Raw genomic sequence first — 16259 nt, 5'->3', positions numbered from 1 at the left:
CATAAGGATGACAATAAGAAATGAAATTAAACTATTTGCAGAGGATATCTTTGTTTGTGACCAACAAAAAGCAATAGTTGGGATCTAAAATGTCATTGATTAAAAAAAAACAAAGAAAGAAAATTCAACTTTGGATTTGTTATTAATCAATAATTTTAGCACATCTTATTGAATCATAATAAATCTATCACATCTTTTCCAACGAAGCATAATGTGGCGAATGAAGCCAATTGCAAAAAAAAATAAAATTATAACTTTTTTATTATAAAGCTACATATATAGCTAATTAAATCGTTGAAAACTTGAGATGATCATGCATCAATAAGTATCTACCTAAACCTGTCAAACTTTAGCATCAACGAAATGGTCCTATCTTGGATCTATAAAAGTATTACTCGATAAATACGCTCTATCTTATTATTTAGAACTGGCATTTGAGAAATTAAATAAATATATGAACATTTTTAAACATACGTTATAACGCATCTTATTATTTCCTACGTTTTCGAAATTCTGTTTCTCATATATGTAATATATTTAACATAAATAAACTATCGATAACATATATTAATCAAAGCGACTACGTTATAAGAAAAGATACATAAGCTAAAACTAAGTCATAAGGATTGATAGGGAATTAGGAGATGGAGGAGGAGGAGGAGGAGGAGGAAGAGGTGGTGATCGTCGGAGCGGGGATCACCGGGCTCGCGATCGCTCTCGCGCTCGAACGCGTCGGAGTTCGGAGTCTGGTGCTCGAGCGGTCGCACGAGCTTCGTGCTTCCGGCACCGCCATCTCCATCTTCCCCAGCGGATGGCGAGCTCTTCAAGTCCTCGGCGTCGACCACAAACTCTCCTCCATCTACCCCTCTTACAACACGTACGTATTATTTTCATACATACATATGCCCCTTGTGTTATATATCTAACATTACTACTCTTAGGGTTCATTCCACGAATCTCGAGACTGGGGAGACGCGGGAGTTGTCTCTCATTGGGACTATGGACAGGTACGGTTCGATTCCAATTCAAAAATGGTTTTCTTTGCATGAAAGGTTTAATTACGACTAATGCCATCGGAGAACAAATTCCCAAAGGGTTGGAATTGGGGTTCGGACAGTTCATAGGAAAGTCCTACTACATGCTCTTGCGGAAGATCTACCCCATGGTACTATTAGATTCTCCTCGAAGCTAGTCTCTATAAATATGGAAGCCCAAGAAGATTCTTCATCAAATGTGATTGCATTACATCTGGATGGTGGAACTATCATCAAAGCAAAGGTGCATTAATTATATTAGATTATTTGAATAAACACCGGATTAGAATTACAATTAGTGTATGTACGAATTTCGTGTTTACTGATAATGCCAGGTATTAATCGGGTGCGATGGGGTGCACTCGGTGGTGGCGCAGTGGTTGGGACTATCAGCGCCAGTGGATTCAGATCGGTCGGCGATCCGCGGCTTGGCGGAGTTCCCGGGAGGCCATGGCTTCCAATTTGAAGGCAAACAATACCGTAGCCGTGATAAGAGAGCTGGATTTGTTCCTCTAAACGACAAGGAGATATATTGGTTCATCACCCATGATACTTCTTCAAGAGGCAGTTCTCTCAATCTCATATAAAAATAATAATATAAAAATTATGTTTATTCGCCTTAAATTATATATATGTTAAAAGATGATTATTGTAAGAATCGTATAATCGACGCAGTCGCATTAAATTTAACTTTATAATGTTATTGATCTGTTTGTGAATATATATTTTGAGCTAATATGAGACGCAATTCTCTAATGCTCAGAGAGGGAGAGCACGAGACACCCAAGGTTAATACTGCGGCACGTGACCCATTTCCTCGCCGCCGACTTTCCCCCGACCTTCTTGCACGTGGTGGGCAGCTCCGACCCTAGGACGGTGACGTGGACGCACATGCTGCTCCGTGTCCCGTGGGACCTACTATTCGGGTGGACCCACAGGGGCTGCGCCACCGTGGCGGGCGACGCCATGCATCCCATGACGCAGGACCTCCCCCTCGGGGGCTGCGCCGCGCTAGAAGACGCCGTCGTGCTCGCTCGCCACCTGGGCCCCGCGCTTAACGTGAGTCCACGTCGTCCCCCGGCCGAGGTCGAAAAGGCCATCGCAGCGTACGTCAAAGAGCGGCGGTGGCGCGTCGCGGGTCTCGTTGCCGGGTCGTACATCTCCGGGTGGGCCCAGCGAGGCGGAGGTGGGGTCATGTCAGGGATGTGGCGGTGGGTGGTGAGGTTTGTGTGTGTTAGGGTATTTGCTAGGTACGTTAGTCCACGGATCGTGGATGCAATTAATTACGATTGTGGAAATCTCAATACGGTGGATTAGCGAGCGGTTTGGGTTTGTTCTTAATTCACCTATTGTGTTTGATTTAATTGAAGCTTTCAATCGGAATGTAATAAAGTTCAGAAAATAAATGGGAATGTTAAAATTCTTGTATGGTCATGTATAAAGTTATTTAAATGCCTCTTAAAAATAAATTAGGTACATTTATATTTTATTTATTTTTATTTTTTAATTGTAAAATATAATTTAAATAAATTTATATTTAATTTACTAATTATAAATAAGTATTTTAATTATACTAAAAATATTACTATAATTTTTATCTTTTTAAATCTGTGATAAGATTTTATGTATAATTTATCACCTGACTTATTTTATATAAAATTTAAACATAATATATATACAAATAAATTTTTAATTTATGAAAAATATATTTAAATGAGTCATGATTTTTACGTAAGTATTTGAGAACCTAACACATGTTTAATTAGGAGTTGTAAATGAGAGCCAAGGACCATTTCAATCTAATCTCCTCAGTTTCCGCGATCCCTCTCCGCTTCTTTCACTCAAGCACCCTCCGTTCTCCTCTTTTTTCTCCTCCTTTCTCTCTCTTTCTCCCTCTCCTCTCTTCCCTCTCCCTCCTCTTACCTTCTTCTTCCTCTGTGTCTTCATGTTTAACTAATATAACATTAGAACGAAAAAAAAGGAGTAGAAAAAGATGGAGAGGAATCAACAAAGCATTCTTCCTCAGAAATCGAGCAGCTTCTCCTCTTCAACTCGCGAAGAGAAGCTCCGCGACACCGACCGCAACCTCTCGTTGGGCTCGATCAGATTGGACACCTACGAAAGGAAGGAGAGGGACTTGGAGAGGGACCATCCAATAGCGGAGGAGAGCAACGAGAACGGCGAGGAAACCGCGGAACAAGATGCTGAAACGAAGGAGGAAGAGGCGAAAGATAGCATCCCCGACTTCACCACCCTCTCCGATGAAATCGACCAATTCCTCGGCATCCTCCTCAGCCTCAAGAACGACCCCGACAGCGACCCCGGTAGCTCCCCTGAACTGCCCGAGTCCGTCGTCGAGAACTTCCTTGCCGCGGTGGAGAAGGAGATCGCCAAGTACGAGTCCGGCGAGGAAAAGTGGGTCCACCATGATCCCAACCACGACGAGATCTCCCTCCTCGCCGCCGTGGATCGCGTCTCCAAGTTGACAACAGCCCTGACCACCTACTCGTCGTATCCAAACTACGCCGGAGCCGTGAACCGATCTGGATCCGTCCTCCACCACGCGATGTCCTTTCTTGAAGACGAGCTCCACTCCCTTCTAGAAGAATCCAGACCCAAAACGGATTCTAAAATAAAACGTCCCCCATCGTTCAGCCATAACCAAGAAGCGGACCACTGCGTCCTCCCCTCCGCCGAGTCGAGCGGCGGAGAAACTACCCCCACGCTACCCCAGGAGACGGTAGAGAGTCTCCACGCCATCGCCGACGTGATGATGTCATCCGGGTACGTCACCGAGTGCTGCCAGGTGTTCACTATCGCCCGCCGCAACGCGTTCGAGTCGTGCCTCTCCGCCCTCGGCTACGAGAAGTCGAGCATCGACGAGGTGCTGAAGATGGTGTGGGACTCCCTCGAGGGCGAGATTGCCACTTGGATCAAGGTCTTCCGCCACGCCATCACCACCTCCTTCGCCCACGAGGGCGGTTTGTGCGGCCAAGTCTTCGCCAACCACCGCGACATCGCCCACGGGATCTTCTCCAACTTCGCCCGCGGCGTCGTCGTCCAGCTCCTCAACTTCGCGGAGGCGGTCGGTATGACGAAGCGCTCAGCCGAGAAGCTCTTCAAGGTGCTCGACATGTACGAGGCCCTGCGCGACTCGATACCGGTCATCGAATCCTTCTTCCCGGATGAAGAAGAAGACGGCGACGGTAAGTCCTCCGTGATCACCGACATCAAGTCGGAACTCGCCTCCGTGCAGTCTCGTCTCGGCGAGGCAGCGGTGGCTATCTTCTGCGACCTCGAGAGCTCGATCAAGACCGACACGGGGAAAACTCCTGTCCCCGGCGGCGCCGTCCACCCGTTGACGCGCTACGTCATGAACTACCTCAAGTACGCGTGCGAGTACAAGAACACTCTAGAGCAAGTCTTCAAGGAGCATCAAAAGCCGACGTCGTACAACGACGAGAGCGAGAATTCCCAACCTGCGCAAAGCCATCCTCCCCGCCGCATCGATAGCCATAACCCGTTCGCTTCCCAGATGATGGAGGTGATGGATTTGCTGCACTCGAACTTAGAAGCCAAGTCGAAGCTCTATAAGGACTTGGCGCTCAGCAACATATTCTTGATGAACAACGGAAGGTACGTGGTCCAAAAGATCAAAGGCTCCGCGGAGATCAACGCGCTCCTGGGTGACTTATGGGGCCGGAAGAGATCGTCCGATCTGAGGCAGTACCACAAGAACTACCAGCGCGAGACGTGGTCGAGGGTGCTCGCGTGCTTCAAGGACGACGGGCTGACGGTGAAAGGGAACGTGTCGAAGCCCGTGCTGAAGGAGCGGTTCAAAAACTTTAACTCGTTGTTCGAAGAGATACACAAGACGCAGAGCTCGTGGGTGGTGAGCGACGACCAGCTGCAGTCGGAGCTGAGGGTCTCGGTGTCGGCGGTGGTCGTGCCGGCGTACAGGTCGTTCCTCGGGAGGTTCTCCCAGTATCTCGACCCAGGGAGGCAGACGGAGAAGTATATAAAGTTTGGGCCGGACGATCTTGAGACTTATATCGACGAGCTGTTTGATGGGAACCCCACGTCCATGGCGAGGAGGAGGACGTGAGTCTCTTCTCTCTTTGGTGGCGCTGTCATGTGTGTCAGTTTCGTTGTTGAATGTTATCCTTTTTACTCAGTGGGGCATTTGGACCAAGAGATGGTGAACTCTAACCAGAGATTTTTCGGTATGTATGTAGTAAGCATTTATATAATGTTTTTGTCACTCTTATCATGTACGCGTTGATGCATTCTCAGATACAGAACTTTATAATAATTCTTTACAAGGATCTTTTCCAGTATTTAACGTGTGACGATTCTCTCTCTCTCTCTCTCTCTCTCTCTCTCTCTCTATATATATATATATATATATATGTATGTATGTATGTATGTATGTATTCGAGCACTACCGATTGGGCCATGAACGGGTTAGGATTGAGTATCAATTCGAACGTCCATAGTAATATTTTTTTCTTTTGATTTATATTTATCTGTTAATTTGAATATTGGAGAGATTTATTATATGAAAATCGGACAGACTAAAAGAAAAAAAAATCACTTATCAAATTTAGATAAGTATAACGGATTATATGTATGAACTCAAGAAAAGGATATTATGGGTTTTATGTGGTATGAAGTGTTAATATTTAGGTAAAATATTAATAAGTTTAGTACTTTTTTTTTTTTACAACATCTATGAGACGACCAGTTGATGTACTCAAAATAGACTTGTTTAGATAATAAGTTTAGACCGTAGACCATTTAAATAAATAAGCATGTGAGAATGTATAGTTTGGTAATATTATTATTATATAGTAATTAGTTGAATATTTCCAATAAAAACCAAAGGCCGATCAAATTTAATTCGACATGATATATGACCCGTATAACGACTTGATCTGATAGTGATATAAAATAGTGCAACAAATATAAATTACCATCACAAAGATAAGATTTCCAAATTTAAGAAGTCAAATTAAAACACCGGTACAGAGAAATCCACATAGGCGAAAGAAGAATTATGTAACACACTCTGTAGCAGTAGCACTTATTCATAGCGAAATAAAATGGAAACAAGGGATCGATAGATACACCAAACATCTGCATATATATCCATATAATTAAACGATCCCTTGTGATGAGCGTAATTAATGGCCCTGCTTCTTTGCCTCTTTCTTTGCATCTTTCTTCTCGTGGTGCTCGTGGAATACAAACCCAGCACTGCCTACAGCAACAGTTGCGGCGATCTCTTCTTTAATCTTATGCTTGTGTGCGTTCTCTGGGTCTTTCTTCGCCTTGTGCTTCTCATGCTGCATGTTCATATATAACATCACTGTCAATCGTATTTCACATTCTCTTAATCTAGCCATACACATTAAATGACAGAAATACTCATATACTATTCAGAGATTAGGATTTAGATAAAGGTCTTAAAAATACGATAGATGAGTGTATCGGTTCGATGTTCAATTTTCTTTTTCTCTTTTCATGACTTCTATTATGTCTTGAAGGGTGTTTTTGGATATATTTTAAATACTCATACACGATGACCTCTTTTAACAATCTTAAGCATTAAAATTTCATTTGTCTCATTTGCGTACATATTAAGATCATCAAAATGCCAAAAATACATCAGAAGAAGAAGAAGAAGAAGAAGAAGAAGAAGAAGAAGAAGAAGAAGAAGAAGAAGAAGAAGAAGGTGTCTGCAGAGGTTGAGGACTCACCATGGCGTAGGCGCCGGCGGCGACGGTGCCGAGCTTGCCGAGTTGCTCCATGTGCTTGTGGTGCTTCTCCTCCTTCTCATAGTCGACTTCGGATGGATTCTCCTCCTCCTTCTTGTGGTGGAAGATGTGGTGGTGGTGCTTCTCCTCCGACATGCTTGAGACTTGAGAGATTAATTTAGTATATAGGAATGATCAAAGATTGTATGTTAGTGATATGGTAACAGCTCCTCTATTGGCAGGTATATATAGGAGAAGAGAAGATATTAAATTACAAACTTATAGGGATAATTTTTGCAGTTTGATATTATAATAGTAGTTCATATCGGTACCCATGGAGTCATAAGGAGTTCATGAATGTGGTAGGAAAATGCATAACACCAGAAGCGTGTTGCATGACTTCTTCTATTCACACGGAGAATTTTATATAATTAATGGAGAATAATCCACTGCATAGCTAATCCCAGCTTTGTGCTAATTTAGTATTATTAAGTGAACCTCTATGAATTAATTCAAGGCGCAATAAATAATCTCTATAATTAAGATAAACAAAGGAGTTTAAAAAATTAATTTCCAACCATATATATAATCTTTTTGATAAAAATGAAACCGTGGTTATTAGAAGAATGTGATAAAGTTAATGCGATGAGTTAGAAGCGTAGAGGCGTCTCTTTGAAACTTCTATATTTTATTTCAACTAGTTGGGATATCTAACTACTCTATCATGGAGCAGGAAAGAGATAGAGAACAGCAGGCAAGACTTTAGCTTAGTCACGAAGACATCAGATTGGTCTACTTTGTCAAACTCTCGTACGCGGGATAGATCACCAAAAGTGTTAAAAGGTTAAGTTTCTTCGAGGCTAATTAATCGATGACAGGATCATTATGACTTCGGCTATCTCCTCTTTCTTAACCATTACAAGAGCAATTAATCGATTGGCCATCTAAATACGATAAGAAAAACGAGTTTTTAATTATTTTATGTCTGTCAAGTAAGTGAATTTTAAACTAAAATAATTTTATTCAATAATTTTTTCTTTATGCATACTAAAAAAAATCTCTGATAGAGAAAGTATTTTTAATTAAATAAAATTACTAATTCAGATAATAATTTTTATATACGCGTACGAATTATCTTGTACAGTAACTTAATTCTCTTACTTGAATACATTACTTGATGTGTAGATTCAAAATAGTCAAAAAGCTCTCCAGGGGGATTTAATTTGTCATCCAATACAATTGCCGGATCGTGCAGGGAACTCCTCAATTTCTGGAAATCATATATCTCATTCAATCCAGCCACATGCTTGCCAGGCAACTACCTAATTATCATAATTATCTTATCCGTGTCTTAAAGACGTCTATTGGCTGGCTTAGATCATTCAAAATCCCTTTGGGTTACAACTTACAAGCGTTCATATGGGGAAGGTAGTGTAGTAATAGTACAGGGAATGAACACTTCGAGTCATGGAAGTATATATTGAATAACATCCTCGTGTGCTTGAGATAATGTACTATTTTTTGAGTCGTGCTGGGGTGATTTAGGAGCGTTGTGCCAAGTAAATTGTTCTCTAATAAGTTTTAGATTCAAATGAAATAGTTTTTGGTTCATTATATATTAAATATGTAAAGGTGGAACTAGCTCTGCCTTTTTTATTTATTGACCAAGTTGAACGAGCTTTTAATCTTGTAAAAAGATCAACCCAGGGTAAGACATTGTACTGTTGGCAGGAGCCAGAAGGATGCCTCCTTGTTTCTTTTTCCCCCATGAAGCTGTTAATTGGTAAAAAGCCCCATGATTAATTTCATTAGTAATTACAATCATTTTTCAATGAATCAGACACGACCAAGAAGCAAAATCTAGTACAGAGCAAAAGACATTTAAGTCCATCAGAGACTACGAGCATATAGAAATTAGTTTGTTGAGATGTAACCAGCTACAAGGATGTTTGAAAAAATATTATATGAACAATAATGTTTTGACAAGAAGAAGGCTTTAAACAGAACAAGCCGTGTCTTTCTCTTCTTTTTTTCTTTTTTTCTTTTTTTCCTTTTCAAGTTTTATAATGTGACTTGACTTCACTTGTTGAAGTACTCATTCTGCCTTCAAACATCTTGAATTTCCCAACTGTTACAGAAATAACTATCCAGTTCAAAGCTCTTGATAGTCACCAGGTGATCAAGCAATCTGTTTTTGAAGCCAGCATGGCGGGAAAAAATGAAAGCTCTATTAGAGGGGAAAAAAAGGAGCTGCTACAGTTGTTCTTGAACCACACAATTTGGAATCTGAAATCCTCACCAGTAATGCTACTGTGGGACCTTGTTGAGAGCGCTCTCAATGCGTTCAATGAGCTGTTTAGCAGGCAGTGCTCCTTCCTGAAAATTAATGAGAATAATAATTGCCACAGCAGAAAATAATAAAGCATTATACAGGAAGAATCACGTGAACGGGTAACAGCTAAAGAAAAATCAAGAGATCGCCACTGGACTGTCATTGCGAAAATATTGAATGGAAATACAGTTATTCTTACAAAGCGATCGCAAGGCTTCCCATTCCGAAAGATGACAAAGGTGGGCAGTGCTTCGATTGCGTAACGGTTTGCAATGCTTGTGTACTTCTCTGTATCAATTTTGACCACTTGAATTTTGTCTTTTAACTTTTCACTAACTTCCTCAAGAACAGGAACCATGAATTGGCAAGGACCACACCTGAAAAAGGAAATAGAGGCAATGGCATCCAAGGAGGATAAGACAACATTAATTCACCTAATGGCTCAAGAACAAATGAAATACTACTTATTACTTGAACATTTTTGGAGTGATTTGCCCCCAGAATCATACCAAAAGGATTTCTCTCTCCATGAAAAAGTGAAGGGACATATCAAATGAGGAATAAGCTCAGAACAGGGGATATGAAAAATGAGTGATAGCAGAGAAAAATGTAATATCCACTTTATACCAACTTCATAACTCCCTAGACCTCCAGAAATCAATTTACTTGGTAGAACTTCAGTAGACAAAACCCGAAGCACAAAACTCACCTCTTCAACTTATCAGAGTGGAGCACATAAAGTCCAGAAGTTACCTATTATGAACTGAACAGCTTACTCCAGATTTAAAATGACCAAACATAAGACAACCAAGAAATGTTATGAGACAATCATGTTTAGGACTCGGATTTATAAACTCGAGTCTAGTCTAAGTTCACAATGTCGACAACAACAAAAATAGGAATAATGAGAATAGAGAAAAGATAATATATAACAAACTAATTTGCAGTCAATATAGTTCATGTGGAATAACAATGGTTTCCCCCAAAACAGAAAAGTTCAAATACTCACCAAGTTGCATAAAAGTCGACCAGCACAGGTTTATCCGATTTTTCCAGTAATTCATCAAATGAAGAAAATGATTTCTTCTTTGCTTCAACCTACAGAATAAGGCAAAGAAAGCTTAGTATAACAGCTCAACAAAACACTGCAGTTACAGAGAGACTGAGAGAGAGCATGCAATGCATCCATATGCAAAAACCTGCCTTTTATCTGGACAGATAATAATGTTAGCATATAAATAGTCTCAGCAAATGCTCCCTTTTAAAAAATAAGGTACCCGGTGGTTGAAGATGGATGGTACACACTACGTAAGATACTTTGATTTGCAAAGTAACAACTCAAAAGGGAACAAGTCAACTACTGGTTTAGACAACATGACCTACAAACATATGGGGATTGGTAGCATACAAATCCCATATTAATTTTTAAAGAACGATAAGGGACGCTTACAGGAATGACATAACACAAGCAATACAAATGATAGCAGTTGCAGTATTATACATTTATACCCTGTTTGTGGATTTTCTTCGTGTACCCCCTAATTGTAGTTCAGAAGTAATAAGAGCAATAGCCTTTAATTGAGAAGACAGAACTTGTGATCACACCATGAGAAACTGACCATTAGGATGTTGTACATTCTTACAATTAAATCATTAGGATTAAAAGAGGAAGCGGATTTGGTCAGGATAAGAAACCTAGTTACGATCTAAAGCTCTTAGTAGAGAAGGCACAAGTGCTGCTGTTGAATGAAAGCAGTAACATTTCAGAAAAGGATTACTTTTTCGTAATAACTGTTACCAGGATGAAAAGTAGCCCTTGAGAAAAGAGATCAATTCCAATATCCACTCTATCAATGTTGTAATTTATTTCCAACAGCTAAATAGCAGCAGCTGGAGTTAAAGAATTCTACCATTTCCCTAATAGGAAACCTAATAAACTTTCAAGAGTACAAGGAACTCGATTAGAAGAAGAAAACACCGTCACCTTAGGAACAACTGGGCGCTGGGGAAGCGCGGAGATTCTCCGACTCCTCGCCAGGGAGCGGCGAAGCGGAGCGCACCGCAGCGATCTCGAGGCGGAGAGCTTGGCGGACTCGAGTAGAGGAATCGAACGGCCGAGATGGCACGAAAACACGGTCGACGTGGTAGAGGAGACCGCCATCTTCTAGGGTTTGTGTGTCTTCCTTGGTCTCGCTCGGTTTTCTCCGAACTGGCGACTCGCGAAGCTCCCCAACCCCAAAGATGTTGGAGAGAGAGGGAGATATTATTTTATAGAAAGAGGGGTTACGGTCGGGCGTCACGGGTTAAGTCTTATCGTCTACGCCACGTGACTGTGAGCCGGAAGGCACGCATCATATATACCACTATCCCGATTTTGCCCCTGTGCAAATTAAGGGATTTTGTTTTTTGTTTTCATTTCACACCCTAAATTATATTTATTTCAGTTTACACCCATTCTTTTCACTATCCTGAATTCTAGAACAATTCGGAAAAACAATTCTATATTCTAGCTTCGTCGTTAATCATATATTTGCTAGAGTTGATGATTTGTTATGTTGCATGTACTCAAATGATATGAGTTTCCAACATAGAGGTTAGAAGTATTCAGAGGAAACTTCGCTTTTACTGGACTAAAGCAAAAGAGACACTCAATTAATCTACCATAAAAAGGAGAATGTGAAGTGTTATAACACAAGCACTGCATGAATTGCAAGCAATCAGCCATCACTAGTCAATGTAAAGGCTAGGAGGACACAGGTGAGCGTGAAGATTATAGCCATCCCAGCAAACGCCAAGATGGTCCGCTGCGAAAAACTCTGGCTCTCTTGACCAGCCAACTCCACTTCCTTTAAGAGCTCCCTGATCTCACCCATGTCTGAATCCTTGGCTGCATGGATCAATCTGCCTTGCAGCTCATCGAGTTTGGAAAGTCTTCTAGCTCGGGAAGTGTCTTTTGCCGACCAAATAAAACCAGTCATCCTCCACAAGAGGATGCCAACATAGATTGCCACAACACAGTCTACGCTGTAATGGTGGCGTTCACGCACTTCTCTTTGGGCACTATGCAGGACGAGCATCCATATAGCAGCAGAGGTCCAGCCTCCATATGCTTCCTGAGAATGTGCAATGCATCGGAATATGAGTTTTTAGAATGTTCAGAACCAATGATCTTGCAAGGTCACCATTGATCATTTTAGGTGTCTTCATTGAGCATGTCAAGTTTTTTAAGGTCCAGAAAGCAGGATCACAACTCAACATCTCCTATTCCAAATGCAACACCTTATCAAAATATGGATGTAAATGGATTAGTATACTTTGTGCTTTACTTGGATATCCACTACGTTCCTGAATTTAGTAAAATAACAATCAAAGATAATCAATGTTGCAAGTTTAAGGTACTTGACATACTAACCATCTGCAGAAGAAGCACCACATCATCTAACACAATATATAGTGATATTTGTTGAACATCTAAACATTACCATTCAAGATTCTTCTTCACATGAATAACAAGCAAATCAGGATTCGTGAAGAAGATATTGAGTAGCAAGTACAAGTGTTGACTGTCATGGTTATAATTTTCATTTTCAGAAGATTGAGGAGTTATTTGTATGATACCAATGAATAAGATGCTAAATTTTCCAAAGGGTTACAAACTATTAGATAACTCTGTCTTTGTTTTGTGACAGATTTGCTCGACTTAAATCACCAGAAATTCTTCAAAGAAGCATATAGGGCAAAAGCAAATCAACAACAATTATAATTGGAAAGGAAGAATGTCAATAATCAGCCAAAGATACAGCTTTTCTTTTGATAGAATGGAGACAACTTGATTCACTTTCAGGATGATCATGCTAACATATAGAAAGCAATTGAGCACATCATGTATCTCAAAAGAACAGAAACAGTATAATATATTATTGGATCTAGAGACAATAAAACATGCTTTTAGTCATATAAATATATGAATTTAGCAGCAGAGTCCAGATATACCGTCCATGCCATAGCAGTAAGTACAGCAACAAGCATATGACCACTATACATTAGGTCATTGCAACCACCACCAGCTTTCTTCAGCAATAGGTACCATGATGACCCTTCTGGAACAGTTGGCCTCAATATGTCTATTAGGAAGCTCATCCGTCCCCAATCAGGTTGGTATTCGCCCGGATAATCTTGAACATTTGCTACATCCAAAAGGAAGCAGGAAAAGGGGAAAAAAATAAAAGTTAATCGCTCTGAAATCTGAACTGATCAAAGTATCTGCATCAATTAGTTGATAAAATTCTATATATAATCTGACCAAAAAGAACAAACCATAATGCGTATCCTTTTGTATTAGCCTGCGAATGGCATCGGGATCAGAAACGTATGGCATATAATACTTTTGTGCCCAGGGATGTGGATGTGAAGGAACAGGAAATCGAGATAAAGCACACCAGGGCCGTAGTGATGGAAGAATTGTAGAAACAAATGTTATCGCCCGGAGGAGACGACCTATACCCATGGTGAACATATATCTTGCTGCTAGTCCAAGGCCAGGAGCTTTGATGGAGTTGAATAGCACAGAAAAGCCCAACATGATAAATAACATCAAGTAATGGTGAAGTGTAATAACATGAGCTCTTAGTATATCGACAACAATCTGAGGAAGCTTCTCATTCAATGCTAAAAGCAGCCACTGACCAGTATCAGGAAGAGGGGCAGCAGAGCTGTAATATGAATGTTTCCAACATATGAGTTCAATAATGAGCATGGAGAGTTTGTCATAAGAATGTAATATCTTCAGAACGACAGATGGAGTCATTTATATACAGACAAAATGATGCAAAAGTTTATGGACTTCACTTGTCTCGGAACAAAGTTTTCATTTATTGCTATTAGAGGAGGGCTGATGGGGAGAATAAGATTGGACAATGGGATCCATATTCTAGCTCTAGCAAGTATGCAATATGCTCATTCTGTGATCATAAAACTTATTAGTTACCTGAACTAAAGGTTTTTTTTTTTTTTTTTTTTTTGGGCATGATCAAGTCTAGGGCGATTAGATTCTACATGCAACAATTGCCCGCATATCTACAGATGGTGTCAGGTCAATGGACATTAGTTGATAGTATGAGCACTTCACTTATACCAGCTATTCAGATCTATTTGCTTGTACAAAGGCACCTCCCAGATCTCAGCATAGCTCAAAGGGAGTTCTTATTAATTCACAAGTAGCAAGTACCAAGCTCTAGACAGATTAACCCTACCAAAAGGCGACAATGCACTGACTTATAGAGTATATTTGATCCCAACACATATGATATTATACCAATACTTTGTCCAATTGCACATGCATTATCAGAGACTCCAATTTTTCAGAGGAAAAAACACCATAAAATCGAAGTAGGAATTAGTTCAGAAAACAAAAGCACAATTTCAACATTTATCATCTAAATGTTAGCATTTAGTTCCGAATAGACTAAAATTTTCAAATTTTTCTGAAGAAACACAACAAAGAAATTCTTTTAAAAAAGTTTTAACTAAAAAAAACGCAAATTTTCAAGTGAATATTCTAATTTCCAACACTAACCCGTGCCAATCGAGACCAAGAACAGCGGTGACGAATCGAACGGAGAGGGCTTCACACAGTAGCGCGAGCAGCATGAACACAATCGAAGCGAGGAAAGGGATCGCCGCACGCAGCTCCTTCGACCAATGCCTATAGAACGGAGTCCGGGCCACCGCGACAAGGACAAGTGCTGCCCATAAAATGGGCTGCATCCGCCGGTGCCAGGTGGGATACACTTGGCCGACGTAGTCAAAGCACACGTACGAGATCGCCGTCAAGCCTAGGCCCCCACCACTCCTCACCACTCCCAGTAACGGCTTCGCCTTCGCCATTTCCCCTCGATTACTCCTACGGCTAAGCTCGCATTTGGTAGTGGAATGGAGTACCGAGGATATTAGGGCAGACGACCGAGATCCTCACCCTCTTTCGAAAATTCGGTGAGCAACTGGAGAAGAGAGAGAGAGAGAGAGAGAGCGGAATCGAACAAATTCCTCAGGGCAAAAGTGTCCATGGGCCTGGGCTTAGCCCAAGTCTACCATTATTAACTTGAGCTAAATGTTCTCGAGAAATTTTTGGACTTTTATGCATGTAAACCCTAATAAAATCTCTTATTTATATGTGTACATCTCAAAAGTTAGTGTTGGCGTGTGTATCTCTTATTAACATATTTGGTTTTTTCATAAATCTATAAAATTATTAAAAAATAAGCTAAAAAAATTTCCAAACAAAATTATAGATTTTCAAGGATAGAAATATAAAAATTTAGAAGAGCATATTTATACAAATAAAAACTTTGAAGGATATCCATGAAAAAAAAAACCGAGCACAAAAAATATGCAAGAAAACACTAGTATTTATTCGATTCATTGAGCGTGGGGTTGAACACCAATACAGATTAAAAATGAAAACCACATCCAACTCCATAAACTCTCTCTCTCTATCTCTCTATCCTTCCTCTCGTCCTACAGACGGAGCAATTTAGATGCAGCCGGCGCAGGTCCGGCCTCGGCGTCGCAGTAGCCACGTAGGATATCACCCTCCTGCGAAGTGAACCCAAGAGAAGTGAGCATGGAAGGCCAGCAATGGAGTGTGATGGTGCGAATCGCACGGCAGCAGTCGAGTCCAAGGTACGACTCCCCGTTCAAGAAGAAGAGCACGATCTCGTTCGTGCATGACTTTATCTCCAGCAACGCATTCCAGCAATCTACGAGCCCACCACCTCCTCCTCCTCCTGCTCCTCCCTGGTCTAATCCTGCGTTGAGCCGAGCCTGTAAAGATTTGACTCGGTCGGGCTCGAGCCGCGGGAGGTCGCGGCTCGCGGCCGCCATGAGGAAGAGGGAAGTGAGAGCGAGGAAGAGAGAGAGCTTTGAGATGGGAGACATGGTTGTATTGTAGCTAGTTGTAGTTGATGGTCTTTGGTTTGTGGATGGTAGTATTTATAGTGTTGATGTGGTGTGATAACGGTCGTGGGAAGTGAAGAGGAAGGGGAAGGGAATGGGAACTGAAAGGGTGATTGAGTAGTCTACGTTGGTGAGCTGAAGAGGAATCGTCAGGGGTGTAAGATGCAAAAGTACCAAACCTAG

At 41.0% G+C, this 16259-nt stretch overlaps 6 protein-coding genes across 6 annotated transcripts; 2 read left to right on the top strand and 4 right to left on the bottom strand.

The window, feature by feature from the left end:
• Positions 1-644: 644 nt before the first annotated feature.
• On the top strand, positions 645-2351 carry LOC140802205 (monooxygenase 2-like). Its single transcript, XM_073157648.1, has 5 exons — positions 645-877; positions 942-1007; positions 1095-1278; positions 1370-1598; positions 1798-2351. Exons 1-5 carry the CDS (start codon positions 645-647, stop codon positions 2349-2351), a joined length of 1266 nt encoding a protein of 421 aa, XP_073013749.1.
• Positions 2352-3027: 676 nt separating this feature from the next.
• Positions 3028-5371, top strand: LOC140802204 (exocyst complex component EXO70C1-like). The gene has a single exon (XM_073157647.1). It carries the CDS (start codon positions 3028-3030, stop codon positions 5137-5139), a length of 2112 nt encoding a protein of 703 aa, XP_073013748.1. The 3' UTR covers positions 5140-5371.
• Positions 5372-6003: 632 nt separating this feature from the next.
• LOC140801974 (abscisic stress-ripening protein 3-like) lies at positions 6004-7047 on the bottom strand. The gene is made up of 2 exons (XM_073157377.1): positions 6794-7047; positions 6004-6379 (listed from the first exon to the last, which is right to left on the bottom strand). The coding sequence occupies exons 1-2, from the start codon at positions 6944-6946 to the stop codon at positions 6218-6220; spliced, it is 315 nt and encodes a 104-aa protein (XP_073013478.1). The 5' UTR covers positions 6947-7047; the 3' UTR covers positions 6004-6217.
• A 1623-nt stretch (positions 7048-8670) lies between these two features.
• Positions 8671-11402, bottom strand: LOC140801749 (thioredoxin Y, chloroplastic-like). Its single transcript, XM_073157020.1, has 5 exons — positions 11107-11402; positions 10132-10220; positions 9322-9499; positions 9090-9166; positions 8671-8978 (listed from the first exon to the last, which is right to left on the bottom strand). Exons 1-4 carry the CDS (start codon positions 11281-11283, stop codon positions 9098-9100), a joined length of 513 nt encoding a protein of 170 aa, XP_073013121.1. The 5' UTR covers positions 11284-11402; the 3' UTR covers positions 8671-8978; positions 9090-9097.
• Positions 11403-11753: 351 nt separating this feature from the next.
• Positions 11754-15204, bottom strand: LOC140801748 (protein PHLOEM UNLOADING MODULATOR). Its single transcript, XM_073157019.1, has 4 exons — positions 14698-15204; positions 13440-13834; positions 13116-13309; positions 11754-12235 (listed from the first exon to the last, which is right to left on the bottom strand). The coding sequence occupies exons 1-4, from the start codon at positions 15006-15008 to the stop codon at positions 11840-11842; spliced, it is 1296 nt and encodes a 431-aa protein (XP_073013120.1). The 5' UTR covers positions 15009-15204; the 3' UTR covers positions 11754-11839.
• Positions 15205-15638: 434 nt separating this feature from the next.
• Positions 15639-16067, bottom strand: LOC140802203 (egg cell-secreted protein 1.2-like). Its single transcript, XM_073157645.1, has one exon. The coding sequence runs from the start codon at positions 16056-16058 to the stop codon at positions 15639-15641; it is 420 nt and encodes a 139-aa protein (XP_073013746.1). The 5' UTR covers positions 16059-16067.
• Between the last annotated feature and the right edge of the window lie 192 nt (positions 16068-16259).

This window comes from Typha latifolia, chromosome 15 (assembly GCF_019914945.1).
Source record: "Typha latifolia isolate L0001 chromosome 15, TyphaL0001v2, whole genome shotgun sequence".
Classification (NCBI taxonomy): domain Eukaryota; kingdom Viridiplantae; phylum Streptophyta; class Magnoliopsida; order Poales; family Typhaceae; genus Typha; species Typha latifolia.
This window is presented reverse-complemented; position numbering and strand designations above follow the sequence as displayed.